This window comes from Lissotriton vulgaris, chromosome 6 (genome assembly GCF_964263255.1).
Source record: "Lissotriton vulgaris chromosome 6, aLisVul1.2, whole genome shotgun sequence".
NCBI lineage: Eukaryota > Metazoa > Chordata > Amphibia > Caudata > Salamandridae > Lissotriton > Lissotriton vulgaris.
Window position 1 is genome coordinate 501,909,873 of NC_141694.1, and position 19,748 is coordinate 501,929,620.

At 46.2% G+C, this 19,748-nt stretch overlaps 1 protein-coding gene across 1 annotated transcript in view; it reads right to left on the reverse strand.

Annotated features, from left to right (window-relative positions):
• Positions 1-19,748, reverse strand: part of LOC147707493 (CD109 antigen-like) — an 899,009-nt gene that overhangs the window by 449,610 nt on the left and 429,651 nt on the right. The window contains exon 13 of the mRNA XM_086926509.1: positions 10,757-10,819. Within this exon, the coding sequence (XP_086782635.1) occupies positions 10,757-10,819 (63 nt within the window). The remainder of the gene's footprint in view (positions 1-10,756; positions 10,820-19,748) is intronic.

Sequence of the window (19,748 nt, forward strand, 5' to 3'; positions counted from 1 at the left end):
GTTATCTATTGCACCAGGCGGGGAGTGAAATAACATCGAATGCAATTGGTAATCTTTTCAATGGGGTTGACTGAAAAGTCTCAATTTATAAAAATAGTCTTCTGTTTAAAATGTGTTTTCTATAGATATAAATGGTTAGTGGTCCAAATTAGCAATCATACTCTGAGCCACCGGTGCAATGTAAAAACAGTTTAATTAGGACAAAGAAGAAAAACACGCCAACACACGGGTGATAAAGACAACATATGGTATGGAAGCGTTCAATAAGTTTTGTTAACCAAAGCATAGGAACCCCCGAACCATTGCGAACAATTTTCTATTTAAAGGTTTTTAAAAAACTGAATTAGAAAGAATAAGCGTTCATCCTAATATAATAACGCAATAAAATTAAAGCAAAGTAAGTGCTAAAATGAAAATAAGAAGACAATTTTCTATCTATCTGTTCACGGAACAAACTAGTACCCACAGCTTTAACAGAATCGACTTCGTGAAAATTGTTGCTCTTAAACTGCATTGTTTATTGATACATATATATGCGTGACATTTCTCATTTCAACTCTCATATGAATATTTGTGTCCTCTATTGAAAAATAAAAACTTGAAATTACACTAAACTTACAATGCAAGTACAACTGTTCTGAAAGAAGTGCCTTTACTTGTCTGGTGTATATTTCCATTAAGTAGTTTTTGAGAAATTAGTGTTACGAAAATGTGCTAGTGGGCTTGAAAGGGTGAGAAAGTTGCAGATATCTGGATCATTAGAGAAAAGTGAGTTGCAACTGTATTGTCATAAAGGGTTAAAAAGACCAACCCTGTTCCCCACGTATGGGGCCCAAAAGGGATATATAAAAAAAAGTACATTTTGACATGGGGTACACAGACCAGCAGCAAGGCTCCAAGGTTCCTGAATCCTGCATTGGGGTATTGGAACCTCGCAGCAATAGTTGTTCGACTCTTATTGGATCCCACATCAAGTTTGCAGAACTGGGTCACAAACCCTGAAAGTGGGTTAAACAATGGCCCATGGTACTCTTAGGGTACACACATTGAACCCACATTGGGGTCTGCGAACAAACTGCCCCCATGGGCCTACCTCAGAACCAAGAATGAAGGAGACATTCATACTATGGACTTAGAAAATGAAAATATATGCTGGCAGATAATGTAATGTAAGAAATGTCATCTTTAAAAGAGGAGATTGAGTGCTTGTCAAACAACACAGAAAAAGAAAGTCTGATGCTCCCTTTGAGGCTGAACCGTTTATCATCACTAATACAAAAGGACACATGGTGACTGCTCAGGATCCTAGGAAGTCCCTTACGAGAGACTTCTCTCACTTTCGACATGTAGCCATCACTCCCCAAACATGATTTCAATGTAGAGACTGGGTTCAGACAGACTGTTGATGACTCTGTATCTGCTAATGATTCCACCTCATGTGTGCAAATTACCAACACTTCGACTGCCAGGTCCCGGTTTCCAGTGACCTGATCAGGACGTGTGATTCAGGCACCACGACAATTAATTGAACAATTTTATTTGGCTGTATATCTATAAACATCTGTGCATTTTTTTCATATATTTGTGTATTTATTCACCTATTTAGTTATTTATCTATTTTGAAAAGTTTTAGCCTTTTGTTTAACAAAGCTGGAAATGTAGTGTCTTGTAAATAAAGAAACACAGGAACTCTTTTGGTTTCCATTCTACACCGTAGGCCTGTGACGCAAGCGTTGGAAGAATGAATTAAAGACAGGCTTCGGATGGGAAGTTCTGACATGTATGCAGCAGTATAAAGATGTGTACAACTACTCTCCATGTGTGGTTTGGGTACTGGTGAGTACCGGGGCTGGCAGGACACTACAGCATGGGGCATCCTGAGTCTAAGTAAGGCTGGGGAAGGAGGGCTGGGTGCACCCTTTCCTTTTAATAAAAAGTACCCCCTGGGAAGGGGTCCCTGGAGCCTGAAAAAGACCTGGGGAGAGGGCTCGCACACACCCTCCCCTATAAAAATTAAACCACCGAATATCAAGGCCCTGGTCAAACCCAATGGGTGGGAGCCAACTTTTTTTTAAAAATAGGGCAGATAAAAAAAACGGTTACATTTTTGGCCTTAGACACCTCACCAGACCTAACAAGTGAAGGGTTTCATTACGATGCCCCCTATATGTTTTGTACGTTTTTTTGACTGGAAAGATGAGGGAGTCCTCAAGTTGTAAAATGGCTGCCGCAACATCTTTGGTGATTTGGTTGCAGCCAATCAGATCAAATTTTTTGATCTGTTGCATTACGGACCCTTGGTAGCATGATATACACACTTATTTTTTAGCCTTAGATTCTTAAAAATTACTGGAAAAAATGTACACGAAATCAGTTTCCAGATCAAGAGCTAGGTTTTGGCCAAATGTGGTGTAATTCGGTTCAGCAGGTTTTGCTGTATCACGTTTCAATTTTCCTATGGAAAGATAAAATGGAAAAATGTGTTTTAGGGCCTCCCTTTTTCTCTTTCTGCGTCTCCCCTTTTTCTCTTTCCCCCTTGACGGATTACCCCGAAACTTTCCAGGAAGGAAAGGACCTCAACCAATGAATGTGACAGTTTGGTATATGATTATTCTGTTGGGAGGAATTCAGCAAGATACACCTAGACCTAATTTTCTAGAACTTATTTCCTGTTGATGGATTTAAGACTTTGCAACATGATTGGAATCTTTATGGGTCTTGGATGTGTGAAGGGAGTGAGTTCTCCATGAATGGTTGTGCACTGGGTGAACACCGTGCACAGAGGAGACTTGCCGAGTCTTATCTTGTTGATTGCCCACAAGAGGTCTTCTATCTGTAAAAGGTTTGCTACAGGGTGAAGATTGTATGTTGTAGGTCCTTACTCTTCTAATGGGCTGATTGTCTGGAGGGAGTGGGCTCTGCTTGAGTAGTTGTTCATAGGAGTGAAGACTGTACGCACCAGGTACTTACCCACCCTTGTTTGCTTGATTACCCACAAGAGTCGGCTATCTGCAAAATGTTCAGTACAGGAATGACGACTGTGTTCAGGAGGTCCTTCACCACACAAAGGGCCTAGGGGGTCCAGAGGGAGTGGGCATTCCATGGGAGGGTTCTGTACAGGCTGAAGATCGTTCGCAATAGGTAATTCCCTTCCCATGTCTGGTTTATTGCCCGTGAGAGGTCGGCTATCAATGAAGGGTTTGGTACAGGGAATGGCTGTGCATAGGAGGAGCTTGGTTAACCTTCGTGGGCTTATATGTCATGTATTACATGACTCTTTAGCAATTAGCAATCACTTTCACATATGAACTGCTGTAATGGTTTATAGAGTCACCCGAAAAGGAGTTTGTTGGGTCATGTTATCAGTGATGTCATCAAAGATGTGATTTGAGATTTCATCAGTAATGTCATCAAATATGTCATTGAAGGGGCGTGGCTTGGCCATGAACAGGAATCGCCACGCTGTAGCTGAGCTCTGACTTCATCGGAGCATAACTCCATGATCCACTCCATAATCTGTCTGAGAAGTTGGGTGTGAGTTAGGCACACCACCGTCGAGGTCCTTCTATATCGACAGATCTGAGGGAAAAACTTTGGAGGGCTCCGTTTTGTGGATAGCCGCTGAGCCCTGGATCGGACAGGTTGACACAATTGCCAGAAACCGTGGAAAAGCGTTGGCTCTGAATAAAGTTGAGGCCTAGAATGGCTTGCAAGAGACATTGAGCCATGGATCGGAGCCGACGAGAAGACTGGTTTGCCTGGGGGCATGGCGGCAGAGCCTGCGCTAATCCCGGGCGGTGGAGGGCTCCGTCAGCGGGGGCTGCTGCTTGGCCTTCGGGCGGACTGACTGGTGCCTTTGCCGGAAGCTGGAGAACAGGGACGAGCGGCTGGAGCCCGGGTTGCACCCGAGGGCTGCCCCTGGCGAGGAAGATGAGAGAGGCAAAGGGGGGTCCTGTGGTGCCCGGCAGGGAGCTCCCTATTCTAACGAGAGGAGGCTCTGCTCCAAATAACACTGAGGCCTAGAGCAGCCCGCAAGGTCTACCCAGCTATGGATTGAGAGCCTGGAAGACGTAGGTGGTGCAGCGATATAGTGCACCCATTACAAGATAAAACCAGAGGTGGGGGGACAGGCTGGCTGTGCTGGTGGAGCTGTGCTGAGGCCAACAGGTAGAGAGGATTGGAGGGATCGTACCCACCCCAGACAAGAAGGGTGGAACCCAGAGGCACTGATAGAGGCGAAGAACTGGCCTGAGGGGACATCGGGGGATCAGCGCCTGCAGTCACTCTTTGTATATTCTATGGTGCAGCAGGGTGCTGGCCAGGCGGGCCGCTCCCTGGTGTTGTCTGGTGGAGGTCCATACCCTTTGCGAAGAGGGCCTAGAAAACATACCTGGGGCCCCAGAGTGGTGTCTGGGGAGAGAGTGAGCGGGGTCCCCTGGACGACCACAGGCTCCCTATTGGCCCAGCTAGTGGAGAAAACATATGGCAACAATTAATAAAGGTTACATATTGGAATGGCGGGGCGCCCCCCTCTTCTGAACAACAACAGTACTGTGCACTGGCGCTGCCCTCTGGACTGGTCAATCTTGGAGCACATGCTGAACTATTATAACTTCCAATGAACTCCGGTAAAATGGTGAAGCCCAAGAGTGTAATGACCCTCCAAGCTAACAAAATAGATAGCCACACCGTCCCAAAACACTGGTGAGCCTGGAGGTTAACTTAATCCGAGCAGACTTGTCCAAGTTAAGAGAGAAGGTCACAGGGACTGAAACCCAACTCCGGTCCAGTACAAAACAAATAGAAGATCAGGTACAATCCCTTACTCAACAAACTACAACCATGGCTGCTAAGCTGCAAGACCAGGGAGATAGAGCGAGGAGAAATAATATTAGAGTGGTGGGGGTCCAGGAGGGAGCAGAGGCCCCCAGCGTGGACCTTTTCCTGGAGAGCTTAATACTAAATACACTGAAACCCAAGAGTCTCTTTACTTTTTTCTCCGTTGAGATGGCCCACAGGGCACCAATCCCCCGGGGGCTCCACTGCGGACAATAATTACAAGACTCCTCAATGGAGTTTTTGTAACGTGGGGCAAGATGGCGGCCGCTTAGGAGGTCATTAGTGGTGCTAGCTGGCAGTGGTCTGTATGTTTGTATGAGACCCGACTACGGAAGTGAGAAAATGCACCCTGTTTTTTTTTTTTAATCCCCACCCCTCCAGCCTCGGATGCTGTTCTCCCGTAAGTGCTCGTGGTCGTGGATTCATCAGTCTGGAACGACGCCTCTGCTAATTAGGTGCTACGTGGAGAGTTACCTGCGGCGTCTGGTGTATTGACTGGCAAGAGAAGGTCTTGGGATGATCCCGTAGGTTGCGTCGGGCGGAGCGGCTTCTAAGGCTACCGAGGCAGCAGCCACCCATAAGGCGCGTGGTGAGGCCGCATCTGCGTCCGTGCCTGTGGCAGACCCTGCTCCTGTGGGAGGCTCCCCCAGACGCCCGCAACAACTGCGTTTGCCGGACCCACCGAGGAGAGGAAGAGGCAGAGTTTCTGGTAGGGGAGCCGCAAAGAATCGTCTGGTGGGTCCCTCTGTGGTGAAGCTGCTGCAGCGAGCTAAGGCACTGTCTGCTGATGGAAAAGCAGGCGCTGGAGCCATAAATGCTGAAGACGGTGAGAACAGTACCTGTATAAGGGACTTAGATAAGGAGGTGAGTCCGGCATCTTTCGGAGTAGTGATCCAAGCTGTCCCAGAGGGAGCGAATCTGACGGGTACATGTTTGACTTATGCCTCTGGAGACAAGTGTGGCAATGGGGGGACCGTGGTGTTGCCGGATGCTATAGATTCAACTCGGAATATATTACCTATGGTTACCCCTTCTGAACAACCGGCTAATGCAGGATCACCTGAGGACTCTGGAAAAAAAAACAGCAAGGTGACCGGGGGTAAGGATGACGGGACACTTACTAAGCAAGTGGTTGGTCCATCCCCGCCTCCAGAAGAAGAAGAGACTGAGAATCAGACTGATAGGCAGTTTATGACCGCTGCATCAGAGAGTAATAAAACCATGGTTGCGGGAGATAAATTTAGGGTTGAAGCTGAGAAAGAGCCCAGCGATTGCTTCTTTTCTGTCTCGGAGGGGGCAGAATGGTCAGATGACATTTTGAGTACATCTCAGGAGGCTAGTAGCCCGGAGTCAGACCCTGAAGATAGTGAGGAGGATCACCCCCCAACAGCTAAAAAATCTATGGGGCAAAATGGTGTGAAAAGCAGAGGCAGGAAAGATCTATTGTGGGACTATTCTCAGCTACTCCACTTTCGGGGTCCTCTGTAGGAGAAACTCTGGTGCTAGTGGATGGTACTCTCCCCATGCTGGATACTATACATTGGCTATTTTGGCTCATAGAGTGGAAACCCGTCAAGATAGCCAGAAAGCTCAGGCAGGGATGAGGAAAATTCAGGGGGTGGTGAGGAAGCTCTCTGAGGCATTTTCAAACATGGGAAAAAGAGTGGCGAATTTGGAAGAGAGTGATGGCCACGGAGGCGGATGCAACTAATGCTGTAACTCTGGTAGAGGCTCATGATGCCCAAATTAAAGACATTCAATGGAAATTAGAAGAGTGAAAATAGACAAAGAAGGAATAATCTCAGAGTCTTGGGGGTTCAAGAGGGCCTGGAAGGGTCAGACGTCAGGAGTTACATAATTGACCTTTTTAAGGCAGCTTTTCCTGAACTCTCTGAGTGGAATTGGGCATCGGAAATCCAAAGAGCGCAACGTATTCCGTTTAAGCTGCGAGCACCAGCGAAGGAGGATGATAGACCCCGGACTATACTTGTTTTCTTTGGAAACTTCCTCCTGCAGCAAGCAATTTCTGATAAAGCAAGACCTAATGCGAAAAGATCAAGTGGGGGGTCTCATTTTTTGTAAGACCCGATTTCTGCCATATAACGGTAGAAAGGCGTTGGCGGTTAAGGCAGCTTTTGAAACCTTTTCAGGACAAAAAGATTCAGGCGTATCTGGTTAATCTCTCTGGGCAAATGTTCTGCTTGCTGTTTGTCACTGTGGGGGGGGCGAGGGGGTGGTTTTTTCGGGCCATTGGTCTATATAAGGAAAGGTGGGGTGGAGGGATAGGAAAAGGGAAGAAAGTCTTAGCTTTCCGAAAGATGGAGTAGCTTTGAGAATGTATTTCTTTTCTCTAGGCATAAGGGTCTATTGTAAGTTAAGTATGGATTTGTTTGAAGGATCCAATGTCCACTAGCATGGCGCACATCACATGCACAGACCAAGGTCTGAGCGTCCTTATGGGGTGGTGGGGCGAATCAAGCTAGGGGGTAGGGTGGAAGGGGATCACAATGGGATGGGGTTGGCGGGGAAGGGGCGAGAGGGATGGGCCATCACAATGAAGGGTGGGACAAAAAGGGGGAAAAATTAGATTGTACCTGGTGCATTGTCGTCTTTGGTTTGGTAATTGTATTGATTGTAATTATTTTGGTTTTTGTTGAGTCATGGGTTAGGGGTTTCCTTTCAACAGAATCATGGGGAAGCTTAAGATTTGTTCTAGAAATATAGATGGCTTGAATGACTGGAACAAGAGGCAAAAACTGGGGAATTTCGGCAGGGCAAATAAGTTGCATGTGATTTGTCTGCAGGAGACCCATCTACCCTTGGCTAAAACACATTTGTTAAATATCAAAGGGTTTAATTTACTGGCTTGTTCCACACAGACATCCAATGTTAGAGGGGTGGCAATCTTGGCCAAAACTGTCTTGGGTGGCGCTAGACGCTCCCTGGCAGATACTCTGGGCAGGTGGGCAATTGTGGAACTTGAGGTTGGGTGTACACTATGTACAATGTATGGCTGCAACCAGGATAAACCCGAAGTGTTCGATAAACTGGAGGTAGAATTACTAAACTGGCCATGTCCCCTCATAGTGTGTGGGGATTTCAATATATCTGCAAACCTTACAGGTGTTATTAATAATACAAATTATGCCGGTCGAAAACCCAAGGTTTTTCGAGACTTGTCCTCTTTATTTAATTCATTTAGTTTGGTGAATGTGTGGGGGCATAAGGAACTGCATAATCCAGGCTTTACCTATTTTTCTTGCCCCTTTAAGAAATATGCTAAATTGGATTATTTTCTTATATCATCTTCGGAGGTGGGGAGAGTAGGTATTTTAAAACTACCAAAAGTAATCTGTTATGTTATGTTATGTTATTGGCTTTTATACCGCGCACAGCTGCCCCAGCAAAGGGGCGTCCTGGCGCCAAGAAAGGTCAACACAACATCACACAGCGCATAAAGGGAGATCAGAAACATAAGTTAAAAAAGAAAAGTTTTGATGGCACCCATAGTCCAATAATTTTAGTTTTTGAAAGTGATAAGGTCACTAGTTCTTGCTATGGATGAAGTTTTGAGAGGAGACTGCTAGTGGATCCTAAATTTGGGGACCATCTAAAGAGCTGGGCTCAAAATTACTTCGAAATAAATAGGTACAGCGCCTCCCGAAACAGTGTTTGGGATTCTTTTAAGGTATTAAGAGAAGAGACGATTAGCTTCTCCGCTAGCCTGAGGACAGAAGCTCGAGTGGAGCATGAGAAACTGATGGCTGAGCTAGTTTAGGCGGAGGAGCAACATATGAGGAATATCATCTGTGGGAAAGAGGCCGATGATAGCCGGTATAAGATACTGGCTCTTAAGGTGGAAGTATGTAAGGGTGGAGCACAGAGAAGTGCTGATGATTACCAGACATATAGGGGTAGGATGTATGAGACAGGAGAGCAGGCAGGCAAGCTCCTAGCTTTAAGGATTAGGCAGGGTTTTAGCAGAAATACAATAGTGAAAGTTCAAGAGGGCAACCAGGAGAATTCGGTGCCAGAAGATATTAGAAAGGTCTTTAAGAACTTCTATCAAAATTTGTATCAAGAATATGACAGGGCAGAGTTTGCCAGTCTAGCTTTTGAAGATTTCGGCCATATTTTGGCTGAGCAGGATAGAGCAGTACTAGATAGTGACTTGGTACTGAATGAAGTGGTAGTAGCACTGCAGGATTTAGCGGCAGGGAAGGCCACAGGGCCAGATAGTATTCCACTCGAAGTATATAAATGCCTACAGGCAGTGATAGCTCCCTTTTTGTTGGACTTATTTAAGGGCCAAATCCCAGACTCCTGGAAGGAAACAAATATTATTGGCTTCCATAAGAAGGGCAAACCTAAGGAGGATCCGGGGTCATACCGTCCAATATCCCTCAAAAATTCGGACACTAAAATCTACGCTAAGGTCTTGGCTAATAGAGACCCACTTAATTAGTAAACCAATGCAAAGCTCTGAATAGATATTGTTATACCCTGTTATCACATGCGGGATACACCTCAGGGTCCAGGGGAACTGACATTTTGGGAAAAAATCCCTCCCCTTCATGCAAGATGGCCCATGGACCGACCTAGACCTAGTTGGGGAGGTTTACAGTGATAAGTGGGCTTTGGGAAGGTAGGAGCCTGAATTTATATTCTCTGTATGCACCCCCGGAACTGCAACCTGCAGCACTGGATGTGGTGGGCTCAATGTTGGTCGAATTACTGGAAGGAAAGTGGGTAATCGGGATTGACATGAACGCTGTCATGTCACTCAACATAGATGTCCTAGGTGAGTCAGTGATGGGACGACAAACAGGACTGTTGAGGGAATTCCTTCGCACTATGGGCCTGGGGGACATATTGCAGCATCAATACCCATATACTAGATGTATACACACAGCGCGACCTCTCATAAAAATCTTTCTAGGCTAGATCACATATTAACCCAGACACACAATCTAGGGGAATTTCACGAGGCAACACACATCGCAAGAGGCGTGCCAGATCATTCCCCGCAAGAGGTTGTTTTAGGGGGCCCCTCACAGATCCTAAAATTAAGAAAGCTGTTAAGGCATGGACCGGACAATTATTCCAGGAGAATAAGGGCTTGGTGACATCGGCACTTATTCTCTGGGAAGCCTATAAGGCGGTAATCAGAGGCCAGACCCAGGCATTAATTGGAGTGGCGAAAAATGCAGAGCTAAGACACCTAGTAGAGCTCTGGCAGAGGGATGAAGTCCCCTTGCCTCTTGAGGGTCCCTGGGGTCCAACTAGCACTCCTGTTATGTCCAGTAAGTTCCAAACAGCAGGATTGCTGAGTTCTGATAGCAGGTCATGCCCCCTTTGTGCACCAGTCTGTAAACGCGCCTCCTGGCAGGCTCTTGCTTGGGGGATGAAGTCCCCTTCACTGCTGGGGGTCCTTAGGAGCCAACTAGCCTATCTGTTTCCTCAGTAAGCCTCACATAGTGGGATTGCTGAGAGGTGGTCAGTCGGAGGCCACCTCTCATTTTATCATTGTCCCGAGGCTGGCTCCCACACTTTATTTAAAAAAAAAATTCAACCAAACCCCAACAATTTATATATTTTTTTAAAGGCTTTTTTTGGTGCAGGCATATGGGCTTAGGGTGTTTCCACCCTAAACCCTTTCCTTATATAAATGTACTAGTATATCCTGTAGCCAAGTCAGGACCTAAAACCCCTATAACCCGTATGTGTTCAAATATGCAGTGCACAACCTCTGATTATATGATGTGCAGACAACTTTGTTGTTTGCGATGGTACTCGCCACAATTACTATGTGATACTGTTATGGTTGAAAGGTTTGTTAAACCATTTAAACATCATATGGGAGACAATACAGTTAAGAAACATTACTATAATCAATGGTACATTCTTTCCTTCTTACCTGATAGTTTACTTCAATTAAGGGTTTATTCGAATTTATGATCAACTCAAAAGGGATTCCAACCTAGAGAAAAAAAGTCACAGTTTACATATATATTTTTAACACAAAGTTGCAATATTAGTACTTTAGAAAGATTAAAGGAATTAGAGATTCATACAGAACAGTTTTACATATACACAAACAGGACAAGCACTTTTCTTAGGTTCATAAACAAAAATGTCACCCATTTTCAGCTCTTCAATCTTACTTGCAAGCTCCATTTACTTTCCAAGATTATACTACAGGAAAGTATGGCAGAGATAAATAAATGTTATTATTTTCAAATTCCAATACAACTAGGAAGACTGTGCCGAATATATCCCACTGGGGTGGACGAAATATATATGCATTCTGCATTGCTGAAAGTAACAATAGCATCAAAGTACAAGCATTGGTAAACACATTAGGTTTCGCCTCTGTGATTATTATTAAGCAGTTTTTTGCTGTAAGTTGTAGCTTGCTGAGTAGTTGTATAGTATATTTTACAGAAAGTTTGTTAAAGTGTTACAACTTGTTTATGTACAAAAAGGCAAAATATTGAGCTGTTACAAGTGGTGTCGTAAATTGGCCCGTCCGTCTTAGCGATTAGCTGAACCTATACGTTGTCCTTCTTAACTTGGCCATATACGATAAACGCCATTTTGAATGTTGCGGCGGCCATCTTAGATCATGAGCGGCCTCGTGGCCGATGTGCCCTTTAGTCCGTTGTCCGTTCCACTGACCACTCTTGTCTGCCCAGCAACAGGCTATTTTTAGTACTGGTCAAGCCGCACATGCGCAGCTCCCACTGACCCGTAGATCTTCAGGAATGTGCACCAAACTGACCAGAGGAGTGTGCCCCCCTCCAATGAGCTGGCAGTATTCCAAAACATGACCATATATGTCTCGAAAATGTGTCTTAACTTGTGCCGCCTATCTCTTATTGCCCCAAACTGTATATAAACGGGGTCACACCGATGTTCGGTGTGATACCTCTTGCATTGCCGAAGGGTGCTGTTTGAGTGTACCACCACCCCATGGGGTCTTAATAAACTTGTTCTTTGCCTTTTACAGTTTCCGTGCCAACTGTTTTTGAGTGTGAGTGGGTTATCTCCGGAGCGTGTAGGCCTTGGGAACCCCGAATTACTTCAATTGGCGACTCTGGTGGGACTCATCGGCGACTCGGATGCCCGAAGGAGAGGTCGTGACGAAGGCTTGGAAACCCGCCATGGGCGCGCGCTGCCACGAGTGACCCGAGTCTTGGCTGCCACGGTGTTTTTTCCTTTCCTTCCGATCTGACCTTCCAGGTGGCGCCGGTCTCCGACTGAGTCTTCGAAGTGTCTGCATCATTGAGAAAGTGCCGTTTGGCTGATTTGGCTTACAAGACCTTGGCAGTTGGAATCTGGACATTTGGGAATTTGGTAAGCTTTGTGATCGGTAAGGTAGTCTTCGGACGCTTACTGAGGTCCTATGATTTGTGTTCGGTAAGGTAGTCTTCGGACACCTACTGAAAATCTGTGCTTTGTGATCGGTAAGGTAGTCCTCGGACGCTTGCCGAAGTCCTATGATCTTTGATTTGAGTTAGCTAACATTGTGAATTTGTGATCTTTGAACTTATATGTGTAGTGCACTTCACATAGGCAGGCATGTAGAGATGTTTCTCTAACTTTGTTTTTTTCCTTTGAGCGGCACAATTGTGTGAAGAACTGTAAGTGCCATTTTTTCCGGTGTCACGCTTTCGTGATACTTTTTGAACATGCCTGTTTTCAGCACACTCCGAGGAATGTGTTGTCTTGGAGAAGGTACCTCAATTAGGTTAGCGGAATCACAGCCGGCTCCCCCAGAGGGAACACCAAATAGGGACATGTACATAAAATTTGGCCTTCCTCCTATTATGTACAGTAAATTATGGCATAAATACACCAAGGCTGATCCTGAATTGCAATGGCCTCTACACGGGTCTTATGATTTGAGTAAAATACAATTTGTAGAGCAATGCATGTTTCAACGCAGGTCTAGACAAAATATGTTTGATTGTGTGCGAATGTGGGAGAAAACGGCGCGTGAGCGAATGAAGCGTGAGGTTGCCTTGGCGGACAAAGAGCAGCGCAAGGCTGCTCGGGATAAGGCTTTACAGCTTGAGGAAAAGGAGGCTCAGGAGAAGAAAGAAAGGGAGGAACGGGAACTTAATTTGCAAACGACTGGCCAATTTCCTATTCGCCGACCGCTTTATCCTGTCCTTAATAATGAAATTGATGATTTTTCTTTGTTAGATCGGTCACCGCCTCCGTACGTTACGCCGACGGCTCCAGCTGTGGATTCTGATGATGACGGACAGGATAAGTCGGGCAAGAAGGGTATATCTGCTCTCAGGTTTACTACGGAGAGGTCCGCTCATCTACGTAGTTGGGCTCGTAAAGTGAATAAACGTAGTGTTACTCAGGAGCAATTGGTATCAGAAAAGAAAGGGTGGACGGATCTTGAATTGATGTATTTTCTGTCTACTTTGGCCGATGAGGTTATAGGCGCATATCGTGATCTTTCTGATACGTTAGAACCCAAAGCGTTGTCAGTGTACCGTGAAAATTTGACTAAAGGTGATTTTGATCTTTCAGATGTCGATGACCTGTTTGCGCAATTGATCAAGCTGCGGGATGAGACAACCCGATTGCGGGAGGAGCGGAAAAAGAGGCAAAAGGAGTCCGAATTGGAGAATAATGGGCAGGCCAAAGAGTGTTCTCTCCGTGGTTCAGATAAGAGTTCTGCGTTGCATGTTATGCCTATGCGTGAAGCTGCGCCTTTGTATGTTCCGCCGAAGGGGGAAGGTACGGATGAGGATAAATTATCAAAGGATGCGAAAGGGTATTTTGTGTATAACTGGGTTTACACGCCATGGAATAGAGCAGATGTCATGGCATTGAAAAATTCTTTACCTGATCTTCGGAAGAATCCAGCGGCATTTTATGAGGGGGTGGAGGGGGCTATATCGTCTTGTGTGATGACTCTGGTAGACATAGATTTGTTTTTTGGGCTGATATTACCACCTGATATGTGGCGACAAATTCGCAAAAATAATGACGAAACGATATTGGGAGCTACATGGAAAGAATTAAATGCTGCAGATTTAGACAGAGAACCAGCATGTAAGCCCTGTCAGCTAATTCTAGATCTACCGGCAGCTATCTTGACTAAATTAAAAACGCTTGTTCCCTCCAAAAAGATTGATTGGACCATGTTAACGTCGTGCAAGCAGAAACCCGATGAAACGGTTTCAGATTTCTTTACACGTTTCGAGGAAGCCTTTCATGATTACAGTGGTCAATCTTTAACAGACGATACGGGTCGGCATTTGTTTGTAGATAAGTATGTAGCTAATCTCCTACCAGAGATTGCAAAGCGATTGAAGTCGAGTGAAAGTTCCTGGGCCACGGCGACCCCTGCGTCCTTGTTAACTATGGCTCAGTATTAGGAGCGGCAGGAAGTGGAGGCTAAAGAAAGTGTAGAGAAAAAGACGAAGGAATTGAAAACAAAGGTGATGTTGGCACAGGTTCGGGGAACACAGGGCAGAGGGAACGATAGAGGTAGACGAGGTGGAGGAAACGCGTCGTATGGTCGTACGGACATTGCGGAGGATCAGTGTGCTTATTGTAAGGAGTTTGGGCATTGGGCCGAAGATTGTCCGGTACTTCGCGAACAGCGTAGTCAGCGTGGTCGAGGAAGTGGAAGGTCGAGAGGAGGTTATACTGGAGCGAGAGGTGGCGGAGGTGATCGTGGAAAGGTTGAGGAGAGGGGCCGTGGCCAGGGCGAACGGAATACGTTTGATAGACGGAATCAATATCAGATTTCGGAAGGAGAGAATGTGGAACACCAGGATTATGTGCATGCATAGGATTACGTAGGATGGGGTAAGGAATCAGTTGAAGTGCCGGTAGATCAGCAAGGTCCATATGTAACAGCGGGTATTTTGGGTTCTACTGATCAATTTCTAGTCGACACAGGAGCTACTCGTAGCGCTCTGTCGAAAAACTTGGTTCCGAGGGCTCCCCTGTCTGGCGAAATGATTACGTGTGTAGGGTTTGATGGCACACCCTCCCCCAGCCCATTGTCCAAGCCCCTTGCACTATGCATTGACAAATATTTCAGTTTTGGCCAATTTTTGTTATCACCCCATACCCCAGACAATATCCTGGGCATTGATTTACTTAAATATTTTCGAGCGACAATACGTTGCGCTCCAGAGGGAGTGCGGGTTATTCTGAATGACAATTACCCTGACCCTGACGATTGCCCTGACCCTGACAGATTTTATGCCATTTTAGACATCCCTGCTTTGGCCTCTCTGCCGCACACGTTGTGGGCGACCTCAGATACGGATGTGGGAGAGATGCGTATTCCACCAATACATATTACTGTTCAGGAGGGGGCCCCTCTACCACGAGTGCCACAGTATAAGATTTCGAAAGAAGGTGAAATTGCATTGACACATATTGTTCAGGATTTGATTTCTGCAGGGGTGGTGGAGGAGGTCCCTTATAATGTTTGTAACAGCCCTATTCTACCGATTCTTAAGAGAGACTCAGATGGCAAGATCTATCGATTTATTATTGATTTGCGTGAGATAAATAAAATTGTCATTCCCCAATACCCGGTGGTGTCTGATATCACGACTTTGCTTACTTTGGTTCCACCGACGGCCACCACTTTTAGCGTGATTGACTTAAAGAATGCGTTCTTTTCCATCCCTGTTCACCCAGACAGCAGATATCTGTTTGGTTTTACACTCAATAATAAATCGTATAGATTTTGTCGTGTTCCCCAAGGATATACTGAAAGCCCTAGCATCTACAGCCAGGCTTTGAAAAGACAACTAGATTCCTTTAAATTGCAGTCCGGCGTTGCGCTCATCCAGTACGTGGATGACCTTCTGCTTGCCGCCGACTCCTATGCGCAATGTGAACAGAGTACGATTGCGTTGCTTTCCTTTCTGGCGCAACACAATCACAAGGTTTCCAAGAAAAAGCTCCAATACTGTAGACCCCAGGTGACCTACCTCGGTCATCTGTTGTCTAAGGAGGGACGTGCATTAACATCTGATCGAATTCAGGCAATTTTAGACACACCAGTCCCCCGCACGCAGAGAGATGTGCGTGCCTTCATAGGGTTGACGTCCTTTTGTAGGCAATGGATCATGGGATTTTCACATATCATAAAACCTTTGTTAGCGTTACTGTCCAAAGCTACACCAATGCCCCTTGAGTGGACAGATGAATGTCAAAAGGCTTTTGAACAGTTGAGGCAGGCCCTTTGTTCCGCACCCGTGTTAGGTACACCAGACTACACGAAACTTTTCACATTGTACGTGCACGAGAATGATGGGTGCGCGTTGTCAGTGTTAGTGCAATTACACGGGGATAAGCAGAGGCCATGTGCATACTTCTCTGCCATTTTGGATCCTGTAGCACGAGGGTTGCCTGGGTGTTTTCGAGCGGTAGCAGCAACAGCAGTAGCCATACGACAGAGTGAGGGCATAGTGTTATCACACAAATTGTTGGTGTTAGTCCCTCATGCAGTAGATGCCCTGTTAAACCAGACAAAGACTCAATACCTTACGAGTGCACGACTTACAGGATATGAGCTGACACTCTTAGCGCCACATATAACATTGAAAAGATGCGCTACTTTGAACCCTGCCACTTTATTGCCCTATCCGGCCAAGGAGGGTCAGGAAGAAAAACATCACGACTGTTTTCCTGACTGAGGAGCAGACAAAGGGTCGTGTTGACTTACAGGATGTGCCACTTCCTGATGTGGATGGGGAACTGTGGGTTGATGGATCGTGTTTAAGGCTGCCAGATGGAACGACTTCCGCAGCATATGCGATCATGACGCTTAAGACAGTGGTAGAAACAGCTAGGATACCACAAAAATCGGCTCAGGCAGCAGAGCTGATAGCTTTAACAAGAGCCTGCGAATTGAGTGCCGGATTATGTGTGAACATATACACGGACAGCCGGTATGCCTTTGGAGTGGCCCACGACTTCGGGCTTCTTTGGAGAGAACGCAGGTTTCTGACATCACACGGAGAGCACATTATGCACGGAGAGCTAGTGCGTGATCTCCTAAATGCGTTGCTTGGCCCTAAGAAAGTAGCGATAGTAAAGTGCAGTGCCCATAAAAAGATTACGGATAAAGTGGGTCAAGGAAATGCCTTTGCAGACAGTATAGCAAGGCAAACGGCTATGTCCCGAACTAGCTCCCCCATGTACGTGGTACAATCACAGGCTGAGCGATGGAGTGATGCTAGAGCAGAGATACGGGATATCCAAAAATCAGCCACAGAATATGAACTTGCGGCTTGGGCAGCAGATGGGGTACTAGATGACGAGGGTTGTTGGAGAAGCAAAGACATGGAGAAGTGGAAATTGCCTGCGGCTTACTTACAGGCGATGGTCCAGATGACACATGGACTGGCTCATGTCGGAGCTCTTGCAATAACTCGGCTTTTAACACGAGTTTGGGAACATCCCGAGATTGCGAATACTGCAAAGAGAGTAGTGCAGACCTGCCTGGTATGCTTGCAACACAATCCTGGAAAGGGGACCCATACTCCGAAAGGAGGGTTCGTTCCACCCTCTGCACCGTTTGAGGTGCTTCAAATGGATTACATCCAACTCGAGCGTTGCAATAACCTGAAGTACGTCCTAGTGGTGGTGTGTGCTTTTAGCAAATGGGTTGAGGCCTACCCCACGAAAGACAATACAGCTTTGACAACAGCTAAGGTGTTGCTTAAGGAATTCTTTCCTCGCTTTGGAGTTTGCAAATTTTTGTGGAGCGATAATGGGCCCCATTTTGTTGGAAAGATTGTGGAATATGTACTGAAGGGGTTGGAAATTCAGCAAAAGTTCCACGCTGTATTCCACCCTCAGTCAGCAGGTTTGGTCGAGCGGTACAATGCCACGTTGAAGCTTAAGCTGGCCAAAATTGTGGCATCTACATCATTGAAGTGGCCAGATGCGTTGCCGCTAGCACTACTATCTCTTAGATCAGTACCCCACTCACGAACTGGCCTTACGCCCTATGAGGTGGTGTTTGGCCGCCCTATGAATATCTGGGGGGTGCCCAAGCCGCGATTAATACATGATGTGCCTTGTGTTATGATGAATGACTATTTGGCACGATTAACAAATGATTTGCTCTCTATTCATCAACAGGTTCGAGAAGAGCTCCCGGACAACTCTACTGGAGAGGGCCATGATCTTCGTCCTGGTGACCATGTAATGGTCCGCTCGTTTGAGAGAGCAAGCAGTCTGGAGCCTAGGTGGAAGGGCCCCGAGCAGGTCCTCCTGGCGACCCGCACCGCAGTACGAGTGACAAACAGGAAGCGGTGGGTGCATTCGACACATTGTCGCCGTGTCTCTCCGGATCTGGTGACTCCTGCTGTGTTGACTGATTATAAGGAGATTTTGGAGAAAGAAAAGAGCCCAGCTGTGACGTCGGCCGAAGTGGAGGGAGCCTTCCCGGACCAATCTGCTATCGGAAGAGAGCGCTACGACCTACGTCCACGATAAGAAGAATTTTGTGTCCTTTTTTTTAATGACTGGTTGGTTACCGCTCCAGGTTTGTGAAACGGAAACCGGGAATTCCAAGGGGGGGGGATCAGTTCTGCCAGAGTAGCGACACCCGTCTTGGCCCGGAGAAGAAAACAACGGCTACCTCGGAGTTCAGCACCGCATTTTTCTTTTTTTAGGTATACACGTACGTGTATCTGAGACAATTTGTGGACAATTTGTGAACAATTGGTGCTATTTGAGATTTTGCACGAATATTCTTGAAATATGGCATCAACGGCATCTCGTGATAAGAAAATATTGGGTGCCTTTCTCTTTGTCCTGACTATCGTGGTGATAGCTGTTATAGCCTGGGTAGTCGAACTTGTGGTGCCTGTACGTGAACATTTGCTGCCGACTACCCCGGCACCGTCTGAACACTTTCATTTCACACTGCCCTTTCATGAAGAGCGTCATCGCCAAACTTATTTAAATAACAGCTTCATCCAGATTCTTCACCACACGCATAACATGACCAATACCTCGAATTGTTGGGTGTGTGGAATGTTGCCTGGACACCAGAAGAGAGGGGGCACCCCACTTATTCCGCTCCCGTTCTCACACAATGGGTCATGCAACGCTTGGTACACCCTCCTTTTTACTTTGAGATGGCCAACTAAAGGGGGGGTGCTTTTCCGTTTGAATAAAGTATGTTTCCATGACAAGGATGGGTTTCCCCGGGCTGAGGGTACACGTTTCGAATGGGAAGAGTATAGGCCTGATAATATATCTGCCCCACGTGTATACAGCAATCAGCGGAATGTTAATGTATCTAGTGCTCATGTTATAAATGTCATTGCCACAAAAGCCGATTTATGTATCAGAAACAAGGGCACGATTGCAGTGGGGAAAAGCGAATGTAACATTTCTCTTACGTTTGATAGCCCGAATGGCATCTCATTTGTTGCATCACGAAATACATACTTTATCTGTGGAACGAAGGGATACCATCAGCTTCCAGTGGGGTGGTTGGGCATGTGCTACGTATCGTTTGTGTTACCCCCTGTATTCATTGCCCCTCCAATGTACCACAACGATTATACACTGTACCATGATTTCGTTTTGAATAGGGTTAAACGAACTGTTGCCCTGGAGGACATTGACCAAACGGACACTGCATTACAACAGTATGTGGATTTTAATCTGGGACTATTCTCCTTTGTGGGGGCTGCACTGAACAGCCGGAAAATCAGACGACTGACACGTGTTGTTGAGGCTGTTGCAAATGACACTGCCATTGCCCTGGGGAATATTACCGAGGAATTACAGATTTCCAGAATTGTCACCCTCCAAAATCGAATGGTGTTGGACGTTGTTTTGGCTGATCGTGGGGGGGCATGTAGAATTATTGGAAGCAGCTGTTGCGT